Consider the following 12,481-nt stretch of genomic DNA (forward strand, 5'->3'; position numbering starts at 1 on the left):
AGTATTTAAGTCCTTCCTCCTTGCTCATACACAATGCCACAGGAGTTACTGTCATGCACAGATTCAAGTCTGAAAATGTTTCCATCTAAGGAAAAAGAGATTGTTTCTCGCTGTGATTCATGTAGTTGGCACGACAAAAAGAAACATTAGTGTAGACGCCACAGGCACCACATTGTGGCCAGCGCTGGAATTCCATATCAACCAGCAGATTTTAAAAGTGACACTGAAATGACTAAAGAATTTACACTACGTATGCACGCGCACACGGAATAGGGGGCGGGGGCTGAAGGCACGTACGGCCACATGACTTGTCTCTCCGGCAAAGCTTAGCATTGTAATGACGTAACAGGTCCCTGCAGAAGTGCTTCCGGGGAAATTTGGCTACGTCTTTCCGGCTCGCTTTGTAAACAGCAGAGAGGAAAGAACAGAGGTAAATAGACAAAGCAATGGTAGAGTAGGGCTCGGAATACACATTAGTCTAGCAGATTCCTCGTTCAATTTCATTGTGTGTTACATGTGGGTCTTATTGTGTGTTTGAGTCTCAGCCAGGCGAGTCCCATTGTGTAGGCTCTCAGGTTCGCCAGCGAAACAGCCATAATTGTTTTTACGGTAAAGTCATGTTGGTCGATTGAAAGTCTGTTGTTGAACCCTTATTATTATTATTATTTTGTGGTCGTGCCAGTGAATAGCAGGCTCTGGGCATTGCAGCTTCAGTCAATTCCAAGCAGGTTTTTTTATTATAATATATTGACTGTGTGGGGCTGTGATGTGGTTAGGAGCAATACATGGTGCCGACCCCTTGTCTTTTATACATTAGTCTGTTATATGGGAATGTTGTCAGGTCTTGTCTTACATATACTGGTTATTGCGTTTGTATTTTAAAGGAAAACTATACCCCCCAAACAATGTAGGTCTCTATAAAAAGATATTGCATAAACAGCTCATGTGTAAAATCCTGCTTCATGTAAATAAACCATTTTCATAATAATATACTTTTCTAGTAGGATGTGCCATTGGGTAATCATAAATAGAAAATTGCCATTTTAAAAAATAAGGGCCGCCCCCTGGGATCGTAGGATTCACTGTACTCACAAACATACCAACAAACCATACATGCTAGGTCACATGAGCCAATTAACAGACAGAGTTGTGTCTTTTGCTTCCACACTTCTTCCTGTTACAGTTAGAGTTGAAGTATTTCTGGTCAGGTGATCTCTGAGGCAGCACACAGACCATCATGAAATGGTGGCTCAAGGCAAGAGATGTAAAAGGGCAATATTTACTTAAATATATATTCCAGTTTGGTAAGATTCTTTAATATGCCACTTAATATGATATGAACTATCTGTTGCTTAAGTGTTTATTTTGGGGGTATAGTTTTCCTTTAAATATTGTTTGTCATTTGGGTTGCTGTTCAATAGTTACCCATTCTCTGCCTCCCATCAAACATTCTGCCATTATTTCAGTACACTTGTATGTTCATTTTATCCACAATCCTTGGGACTGGGATTTTCAGGGGTAAGGATTATTTTTTTCTGTGGCAAGAGCCATGCATTTAGCAGTGTCATTGGCAGGGCTTTCAGTGGCTTGCTCTCCTAAAGGTGGCCGTACACGGGCAGATTTTTTACTTCCAAACTACCAATTCCAGAACGTTCCAATAATATCGATAACCTATCGGATGGTTGATGGTGTACGAACGATCGTCTCAACATTATCGTTCGCAAAATTGATCGGATGAGTTTAAAAATGTTAGTCGTTCAGTGATAAAATCTTTGTGCATGTCAGGATTGTAGCACAAACCAACGGACATATACAGAACAACGGACATATACAGAACAACGGACATATACAGAACAACGGACATATACAGAACAACGGACATATACAGAACAACGGACATATACAGAACAACGGACATATACAGAACAACGGACATATACGGAAGGACCCTAACGTTCTCTGCTGAAAGCTTCATTTGTAACTACATGAACTATGTAAATAAATAAATTGGTGCTGATTGCAGGAATATCACCCTATCACCTCATATGTTTATTATGCCATAGCAAGACATAAATCCATTTGTCTGTATGGAGCAGGGAAGGAGAAACTGACTATATACTATACACAATGCTAGCACCACTCCTAGTTTGTTGAACAATGTTCGTCCATACACGAAGCAAACAATATGGTTATATCTGTTCATGTAATCTCCGTGGTTGGCATATCGTATGGTAAAATAATCGTCAGATGATCGTTTAATGATACAATCGTTCATCACAGAACGATAAAAGTATACCCGTGTATGGCCACCTTAAGAGAGGATAAAATTTGGTTAATCTGATTGTTCAACCCCCCCCCCCCAAAAAACAACATTTTTACTGCACTGCAGACCCATGGTACAGAGTCCAATATATAACTAGGTCCAGCAGCCTCTCCATCATCAGCTGGGATTGTCATGGTGTTGGCTGCACACTCAGGCTAGTAGACTGCCATGCACAGGCAAAGTTGTCAGCCAGTCAGTATCACACTAAGTTTTTTCAGCTCTAGATAACTTTAATTAAAAGGCTCCATCTGCTAACTTTCGCAACCCTTCCCAATTCCACATCTCGCTATATCTCTTCACTTGAGTCTCCATGTTCCTGGTTGTCTCTGGCATTCTCTCATCTTTTCACACCACTCACTTCCTCTGCTACCTCCTTTCTTAAATGTTTTCTTCTTGTTGCTCCTTATCTCAGAATGCTATCCCTGATTTCTTCAAAAACATTTCTTCAGTGCCATTTTCCAATGGCTTGTGTTGCTAACAGCTATTCTTATTGTGTGTTCTGCAGGCTTTACAAGTACTCACTGTACTCTGTACTTGGTTTAGGATTCACAGTTGTTCCATTTCCATTTGCAGTTGTTACCATGCATTGGTGTGCAGTTGATTGATGTGTTTTTATACCAAAACATGATGTGTTTGTGATCCCAACTCGTATACCCTGGATATATTCCTTTCATGTAGCTGCAGCTTTTCTGATATTGGTTGTGGTTGAAATGGTGCATAATACTGAATACTGAAATCAATCCCTAATCTTAATTTAATGTAATCCTTAATTTATAAAAACATTGTGATAGGGTATTTTTTACTGTACAAATGTACTGCTACTAGTGCACAAGGAAACAAATTCTAGTAAAATTGGTTATTTGCGGTAGAATTGTTGAAAGAACACTTATTTTCCATATTTGGGAGTAGAAGTAAAGAAGTATTTCTAATGTGCAGTATTGGGTATTTCATGCCTGGATTCAGTTTGTCATCAGTCTGCATTAGGCCTTACCAACAGCAAATTTAGGGACAATTTGGTATTATATCAGATGTGCTTTACTATATTAGTGAAAGTATTAACAGTCATTCTTGCTATAGCTTTTCTTCTTTAATCTCTAGATGGAAAGCACAGCCTCTGCAGTGCCCCCTTCCAGTGAAGATCTTGTTGCGGACACAAAAGAAAATAATCAGCCACCATTTTGTGGGTAAGCTGTTGCATTCCAATCTGTCATCTTTTGGTTTTGCAGTTGTTAACTATGTATGTATAAATAGATATCCCTATTTATAAATTAATATTGAGTACCACGCATGCACAGTAACCATTTATGGAGAGTTTGAGCTGTAGGAAATTTGGAATCCACACGCATGTGCAGGCTTATTTTATTGGGACAAGCTGAGAGACCATCATCAGAATGCAATGTGATAGGAGCAAATGGGTTACTCTGGATAGGAGGGTATATGCAATGGGGAGTGCAGCGAAGGAGGGGGGCAGGCAACTCAGAGAGGAGGGCTTATTGAACAACAGGTGCACAGTAATGTGTCAGCCAATCAGCAACTTCTTCACCAAATTCTTCTCTAGCAGAATTAATACCATTGTAACCATCCCCAATTCTCTTTCTCTTGTGCTTTGTTTCCTGTCCTTATTCTCATTGTCTGGCTCCTATAACTACTTCTCTCCCTTCCAAACTTTTTGCACAACCCATTCCCCTCACCCTCCTGCTCCAGCGTTACTGCCAAATCCTAGCAGCTTCTCCCTCTCCTGTCACAATGACTGACACCATGTACAGGGACTTCTAGCCTCCCTCAGTTGTAGCCCAACTGTTCAGCAGATTATCCAATTTACTTGAATAAATATTAATATGTGTTGTCAGAGCACTTAGAAGGTAGTATTTTAGAAACATGATTTGTGCCAGTGTGTGGGTAACACTCAGGAAACCTAACATACTGTACATATCTAATTTGCTACTGCTGGAGAAAAGCACATAATTGACTTGACTCTACTTCACCCTGATGATCAAAAACATGCCAATTTACCATAGGCTTTAAAGGGGTGGTTCACCTTTAAGTTAACTTTTAGTATGTTCCAGAATTGCCAATTCTAAGCAGCTTTTCAATTGGCCTTCATTATTTTTTTTGTAGCTTTTTGATTATTTATTTTTTCTTCTTACTCTTTCCAGCTTTCAAATGAGGGTCACTGACCCCATCTAAAGCAAATGCTCTGAATGATTACAAATGTATAGGTATTATTACTACTCATCTTTCTGTTCTAATCTCAGTGCATGGTTGCTAGGGTTTTGAAAACTGGAGAGCTGCTGAATAAAACTAAATAACCAACTCAAAAAAACAATTACAAGATGTCTCAAAATATCACACTCTGCATCATACTAAAAGTTCATTTAAAGGTGAACAGCGTCTTTAATGTTTAAACTCGTTCCTTTAAAAAAAAATCAGGATTTTACAAATACCCAGATTATCCATGTCATTGGATTTAGAATTTTAACTGGCTTGTTAGAAATAACTCTCAAAAGTATGTGTATTTCGATCTGACTTTATTTGTAGACATTTTAGCAACAAGAATTATAATTTTAGCAGTCAGTGGTGTAACTATAGCAGAAACAGACCCAGCAGAAAGTTGGACATGGTCTGCTTCTTCTATAGTCTTAGAAATCATCACCCCTCCTATCGTGAGCAGACAGGAATGCAAGCTGGTGGGCAGTTGGAGGGAGGGCCTGGGAAGGAACTACTGTGTGCTGGCCCCTCTGAATATTATTTTTAAGTGCAGTGTTTTAATGCCACTGTAGGCTGTCAATTAAAGTATTATTATGTCTTCTCAGGACCACTGTCTCAGGAAGCTCCCAGGCTCCTTTACATCCACATTCTCCTACTCTTCAGCAAGATGAGAGGGAGGAGCTGACATTGCATCAAAGTGGGGAGCAGCAATTGGGAAACAGTGGAGAATTAAGACAGGAGGAAGAGGTGAGAAAAGAGGAAGGTGAGGTAGTGATATATATATATATATATATATATATATATATATATATCAGATTGCACATGTAAAAATTGGATACATAAATGGTCAGAGGTATGCTATGTTATGAAGAATAAATAAGTTATTATAACTTTTAAACACTTTCCTAGTTACCAAAGGCACGGCGGGGTGGCTGGAACAAGGGACGAAAGAGGAAAAGAAGCCCCCGTGACAACAATGCACCTAAAGCACCTTTAACAGGGTATGTGCGCTTTATGAATGAAAGAAGAGAGCAGCTCAGGACAGAGCGTCCAGATGTTCCATTCCCAGAAATCACCAGGATTGTAGGGAGTGAGTGGAGCAAACTACCTGCCCACGAAAAACAGGTAATTGTCTCTCACTGTATTATTTCTTTATTAGTGAATATATTCTATTTCCACCAGGTTGTGGGTGTTTGCTTTATGCTGTCAGTGGCAAAGGCAAAGTGAATATATTCACTCCTGATAGGCCCCCTCACTAAAAGTGGGTATTTACACCCAGTTTTTAGTCTCTGGCAAATGGCAAGTTCACTACAAAAGATTTGCCTCAATACTGAAACAAACCTAGACTGTATTTCAACTAGGGATGCACCGAATCTAGGATTCGGTTCGGGATTCTGCCTTTTTCAGCAGGATTCGGATTAGGCCGAATCCTTCTGCCTGGCCAAACCGAATCCTTATTTGCATATGCAAATTAGGGACAGGGAGGGAAATCGCTTTAATTTTTCTCACAAAACAAGGAAGTAAAAAATGTTTTCTCCTTCCCACTCATAATTTGCATATGCAAATTAGGATTTGTTTCGGTATTTGGCCGAATCTTTCGCAAAGGATTCGGGGGTTCGGCTGAATCCAAAATAGTGGGTTCGGTGCATCCCTAATTTCAACAATGTAAGCACTATTTAAACAATCACCATTTCTGAGCAAATTGTGTTTCCTGGCATTTCCCATCATAATTCATTAACATAAAACAAAAGAAATAGTTTGTTCTTTTAAAGCCAGATATCTTTTGAAAGAAGTTTCTCATTCTTAATTACTACACACCCACAATGCAGATTTTAAACCATACATGAAATATATACGTTTCGTTGTAAATATTTAGGTGGATTAATAATAAATATCTGTAAAGCCAAAGTAATTCTAAACAGGGATCCATGTACACCCACCACTAACATAAATTCATTCTCTAATATGCATAAATTCTTCCATTTAACTCGCACTGTATTGCCCACGGTCCCCAGTGAATTATTTGACAGCTGCTGCATTGTTTTTGTTGTTTGTGTATTCGTAAAGTTAGACCTATTCCTGTGTACTTTTGAAGTGAACCGCATGCTTTTTATCTTGGTATTTTTTCCCCTTATGTTCTCACAATAAACACTGTACACAGATCTGTCTTCTCCTACCTCTATTTTATGCTTTGTGTGTTGTTTTAGCATTACTTGGATGAAGCAGAAAAAGATAAAGAGCGTTACACAAAGGAACTGCAGAAGTACCAGAACACAGATGCCTACCAAACATACAGCCGCAAGGCCAAGAGCCGTCAGAAGGGAAGGCAGCAAAGGCAAGGTGAGGTGCTGCATGAAGATCACTAAAATCATAAGAGATAACATTTGCAAATGCAAAAATGCCTATACTTTTTTTAAAGTGGTATTCACAAAGATTTTTACATCTATACAATCTTCTATATCTGAGCCTAGTGCTATAACACTGTTTTCTTCTGCTTTTCTGAACAAGGTTCAAGGTGCAAAGTATGGGGCATGTGGACACAAGGAATCCCTGGAATAAACAACGGTTTAGAAAAGTTGTTACTTCTAGAGTCCCCTTAGTATGTTGCACATACACAATTGCTGAAAATGATGGGATTTGTACTCTCAAACTGATTCAATGTAGCTTCCACATTCCACAAGTTTAGTGGGGACCAGCTGTTATCTGTAATTTAAGGGTAAAAATCTTTGTATGTGTGTAAGAATTAAATGGTAACACTTGTTTGAGAGTAGCACTGTACAATAGAACATACCGTTCTTGGGATGAGGTGTGACCAGGCAAAAGAGAGTGCACTCTACTCATGTCTGTCTATCTTTCAGAGGGAGTTCGAGGAGTCCCAAGCAACACAGAGGTGAGGATGTAGTCTAAGACTCTATGCCTTATGCTTCATGAAAGGATTTAAAATGACCGATCAACTGAAGGAAAATGAATGTGAACACGGCACAGGAATCCATGGATAGATGGCATGTTTTAGGTGGAAAAGATTGGTAAAAGAGAGATAATTACAAATAGTGTAATGTGGGATTTTACAGGGGTGGTACATTATTGCTAAATGCAATGGTTCCACTGGATTAAGAAATGTACCAGATTTTACCATCTGGAGGGAAATTGAATGCTTGACAGAAAGAACAGAGAAACATGCCAGGTAGGATAACTGCAAACCAATGCTGTGAAATGCAGCTTTAAAGTAGGTAGAATGGGCTAGTAAATGGAGTAAGAAATGTGTGCAATAGTATATAAAGCAATTAAAGGTGATACAATTAAAATGAATCCATAAATACAGGTAGAAAGTAAGAGGTGTCCTCCCAGCTGGTGAATGTGAGACCATTCATTTTAACTTCCACAACCTAGAATATATATAACATTGGGTTAAACCCACAATGATGCTTAGTAGAGATATACAGGGCTGAGCAGGTAAAAATGGATAATAGACTACATTGTAAATCATTATAGTATGAGTTTGTGCCAGCATGGTGTTCTGATCTTGCCAACCTAATTTAATTGCCTTTTGTGAGGAAGTGAGCAGGAACCTCTACTCTGGGAAGGAAGTGGATGTGATCTACTTAGACTTTGCTAAAGCATTTGATACAGCGCCACACAGAAGATTCATGGGTAAATTAAGGAATATTGGCCTGGAACATATTTGTACTTGAATAGAGAATGTGCTGAAAGATACATTAAAAAGAGTGGTGTTAACATGTAACCATTTCTAATTGGACTAGTGTTGTTAGTGGAGTATTGCAGAGCTCTGTACTTGGTCCTTTGCTTTTAAATTTTTAATGAGCTGGAGGTGGGCATTGAAAATAATGTTTCCATTTTTGCTGATTTATAGTACAAAACGATGTTTCATGCAAGATTCTGCTACTTAGCTGAGCAATTTGACTAAATTGCAAAATTGTGCAGCAAACTGGAAAATAAGAATCAGTGTTGCTAAGTGCAAAGTTATGCACCGTGGTAGAAATAATATAAATGGGAGTTATACACTAAATGGTAGTGTGGTGGAGTATCATTAATTGAGAAGGATCTGGGTATTTTTGTAACTAACAAGATGTCTAATTCCAGGCAATATCATTCCGTGGCTACCAGAGCAAATAGTATATAGTCTTGTCTTTATTCAATGGATGAAAAGAAAATGTTGCCTCTTTATAGGTCCCTGGTAAGGTTTGTGTAAGCAGTGCAGTTTTATACTCCTGTCCTTAAAGTGACACTGACACTAGAAAAACTAATAGTCAAAATAGTAATGTACCTATAGGTCACCTTGATCATTATTTGCTTATAGGTCTCTTTTTGTAAGAAATTGAAGAAATTGTTACTTGAAGTTCCTAAACCAGAGAGTTTGTAATGCTAATTGTCTACTACTTGGGGGATCAGATAGGTAATGTAAAAGCACTTGGAAAATACTTTTATGTCAAAATTATAAATAACATGCAAAGACAACGTTATTTAAAAAAAAGTTAATTTCTTGTGTGGGCATCTCTTTAAGAAGGATATTAATTAGCTGAGAGTACATAGATGTGCAACTAGACTGGCAAAGGGGATGGAAGATATAAATATCAGGGAAGCGAGGGTTGATTTCTCTGGAAAAAGGTGCTTGTGAGGGGACACGAGGTCATTATAGACATAGTGGGGGATATAATATCAAAGGCTATTGTCATTCTAAAATCAACAGTTAGTATAATTATTAGTAAATATAGTTAGGCTGACATGATTCTAAATATCTGCACTGGGTTTCATTTGGAAGCATCAAACTTGATGGACTTTGGGTTTTTTTCTTTACTTAACTATGGAACTATTTAAGCTAACTGCTGACCTCATATTCTTTCCCTCACATTTATCTTTATTTATCATTTTTGCTTCCTTTTACTATCATTTTTCATCACCTTCATTTCTACCTGTGTTTATGCAGTCTTTTTAAGTTTGATATTTTTTAATTTTATATATTCTGTTGCACACATTTCTTACTCCTTTTCTCTAGTCTCTATTTTATTCGCCCATTCTGTCTGCTTTAAATCTTTATTTTTTTTTTGCCTATACAGTGTTCTGATGTCCCTGTGCACTGCAGTTCACAAATGCAAAAGGTCAATAAATCCTTCTTAAGCTGTCTCCATATTTTTATATCCCTTATCTCTTTTATTGAGTTCCATTTCTTATTTCTCGATACAGAAAGAATCCATTTTGAAGGAAAGGCCAATCTTTGACATTCCTATCTTTACAGAGGAATTTCTGAATCACAGTAAAGGTGAGCGAAAAGATTTGGGTTATCATTTCCATGCACCTTTAGCAGCAATTGGTTGTCATTATCATAGACCTTGTCTTTCTATACCTTAATTTCAGCACGGGAGGCAGAGTTAAGGCAACTCCGGAAGTCCAACATGGAGTTTGAGGAACGTAATGCAGCCCTACAGAAACATGTGGAAAGCATGCGTTCAGCTGTTCAAAGATTGGAAGCTGAGCTGAGCCAAGAACACGAGAGAAACTCTCTGTTACAGCAGCATTTACAGAGCGTCCGTCAGGCACTGACTCACTGTCTGCAGTCTGTGCCAGTTCCAGGTTTGTGTATAAATGGAAACCTTTTAAGCAATATGAGAGAGAAAGTTAGTCTTTATGGGAGGATGTGCCTTTTAACTGGGGCAGCGATGGTTTATCCTGAAATAAATGTTGGATATGGGATAAAGTAAATTGGAATGAACAAAAGAATGAGAAAACTGTCCTCAAAATGTATCAAGAATTAATAGATGATTTTCACAGACAAAAAGCATGTCCAGCACGAGCCCTATTCATTGCACGTATGTGAAACAAGCTCCTTTGATTGCATTGATGATAGTCTTTGGCTAAGACCTACATTAACTACTAAACTGGTCCTGCTTTTTTGAACATATATGTTTCAAACATTGCTTTTATCTCCCTTAGGTACAACAGAAACTCCAACCTTAGAGACCATTGACTTATACATGAGCCGTTTGCAGAATGCGGTGCTTACACACCCCAAGGAGAGTGAAGTTATTATCTCTGGTGTCAGAGAAGTTCTAAGCCAGCTAGAGGGGTGAAGAGAACATGTTTAATTCATATTAATGATTTGGAACTTCAACTTTTTTTTATCGCTCATATGGTTCTCTTTGATGCCAAATACAATGCAGAAAACACTTCAGACATCATCTCTGCAAACTTCCCTAGCCTGTACTGTTTTCAGAAAAATTCTTCTTAACTTTTTGTCCAGGGAAAACAGCTGTACCTTTGCGCATTTTGTCTCTGAATATGCCTTCAGTAGCTACCGCTACATTTGGGCTGGTGCATTAAGTTCAGTTTGTAAAATATTGCACATCTAGACATATTTCTTTTTAGGGTTTAGTTAGGGTTCATCATTTTATAGTCATTTGTTTTCCCTGTTATTTAAGGAACATTTTCTGTAAGTACAAAGCTTCCATATGTGCTGGGGTTAAGTTGGCCAAACGTACTGGTCATTTGCCATTATTTTCTGTGATTATGGTCTGACCAATAAATGATGACATGGAACGTTCCTTCTGCTTTCCTTTTTTAGGTAGAGGTGAAAATGAATCCCTGCAAAAAGGTCTTTTTTTGTTTGAACCTCCACAATGACCCCTCTGAAGAGAAGATCTAGTAGAATATCTTCTAGGATCTTTGTGGCCGTCTTTGACCTGAGTTTGGTCTGGGATATTTTTTTAGCTCTTTAAGTATAGCCTTCTGAAATGGTGCTGATGACACAAGTGTGCATAGTTTACTGAACCCACACTTGCAACCTGCCGCCTACTTTGGACAGATGAGCTTGTGTACCTTCAAGCAGACTTCTTTTCCTGTTTCTGCTTTCTTCTTACTTGAGTTTAAAATCTGCACCTCTAAGGTTGTCGAGAGTAAGATTTTCCACCTTGAAGGAAAGGGAGCAAAGGTTGTGCTTGGACTAAGAGTAAGCATGCCAATGTCTCGGCCATAATTCTTTGGGCTGCCACAGCCGGGCCCATGGATTTAGAGGCAAAGCAAACGCCACCCATAGAGGCTTCAGATGTGAAGCCATTGACTGTTTTAGCATCTTGAATAAGATCAAGCAGTTTAATTTAATTTGTTCAATTTAATAGTTATATCAGAGCCAGATATGATCAGCTCTGGCTAAGGAAGTGGTGGCCACTGAGGTCTTACAAGCGTTTGAGTATATAAAGTCTGGTAGGGACACCTAAACTGGTGGAAGACATAACACTGTTTTCCAGTGTTGCACTTGACTCTCCACCATATACCATATTAGACATGAATTGTTAGTAGTCTACATCCAATCCATCATATTCAAAAGTTGTTCTTGCATAATCTATTGGCTAGGGCTACATGGAGACCAAAACCGCTCACCAAAATCCACTGCCCGATTTCCGCCCAACCGCTGGCAATAGCATCCTCTATTTTTTGCATAAATCAGAAGTGGCACAAAAAGACCGGAGGATTTCGGCTCAAAATGTAGAGACTTGTGGTTCTTTGCAGAAATCCACAAAGTCAGTTTGCGCCGTTTCCGATTCAGTACTTCTGAATGCGGAAAAGAGAGAATGCTACTGGCAGTGGTTTGGTGGAAATCGGGCAGCAGGTTTTGGCTCTGTGTGGCCCTAGCAGGTTCTCCACAAGCAATGTATTCTTTTCTAGAAGCTTTGTGTCTTTAAGATCCCTCTCTGTTTGAAGAGCTCCCGGAAGAAACCAATAAAAAAAAGACCACTACTTGACAAGTCCTAAAAAGTACTCTTAGTCAGAAATTACCCCTGGAGCCAGTGTGCCTATAACTCATTGCAGACAACCTATAAAAATAGACACATCAGGGTAAATATTTAATCAAACCTGAGGTTCCATGCTTAAAGCATCCACAAAAGCAATAACTGACATCTGGGACCAGCAAGACCAGCTGAATGGCACAATTCAAAA

At 38.7% G+C, this 12,481-nt stretch overlaps 1 protein-coding gene across 4 annotated transcripts; it reads left to right on the top strand.

Annotated features, from left to right (window-relative positions):
• The first annotated feature begins 274 nt into the window (after positions 1–274).
• Positions 275–11,087, top strand: hmg20a.L (high mobility group 20A L homeolog). 4 transcript variants are annotated; one of them, XM_018251045.2, is made up of 10 exons: positions 275–430; positions 3,422–3,507; positions 5,137–5,278; positions 5,441–5,656; positions 6,739–6,871; positions 7,390–7,421; positions 9,607–9,648; positions 9,734–9,809; positions 9,905–10,120; positions 10,481–11,087. In XM_018251045.2, the coding sequence occupies exons 2-10, from the start codon at positions 3,422–3,424 to the stop codon at positions 10,615–10,617; spliced, it is 1,080 nt and encodes a 359-aa protein (XP_018106534.1). In that variant the 5' UTR covers positions 275–430; the 3' UTR covers positions 10,618–11,087.
• Positions 11,088–12,481: the final 1,394 nt, after the last annotated feature.

The sequence above is a fragment of the Xenopus laevis genome, chromosome 3L, assembly GCF_017654675.1.
Source record: "Xenopus laevis strain J_2021 chromosome 3L, Xenopus_laevis_v10.1, whole genome shotgun sequence".
NCBI lineage: Eukaryota > Metazoa > Chordata > Amphibia > Anura > Pipidae > Xenopus > Xenopus laevis.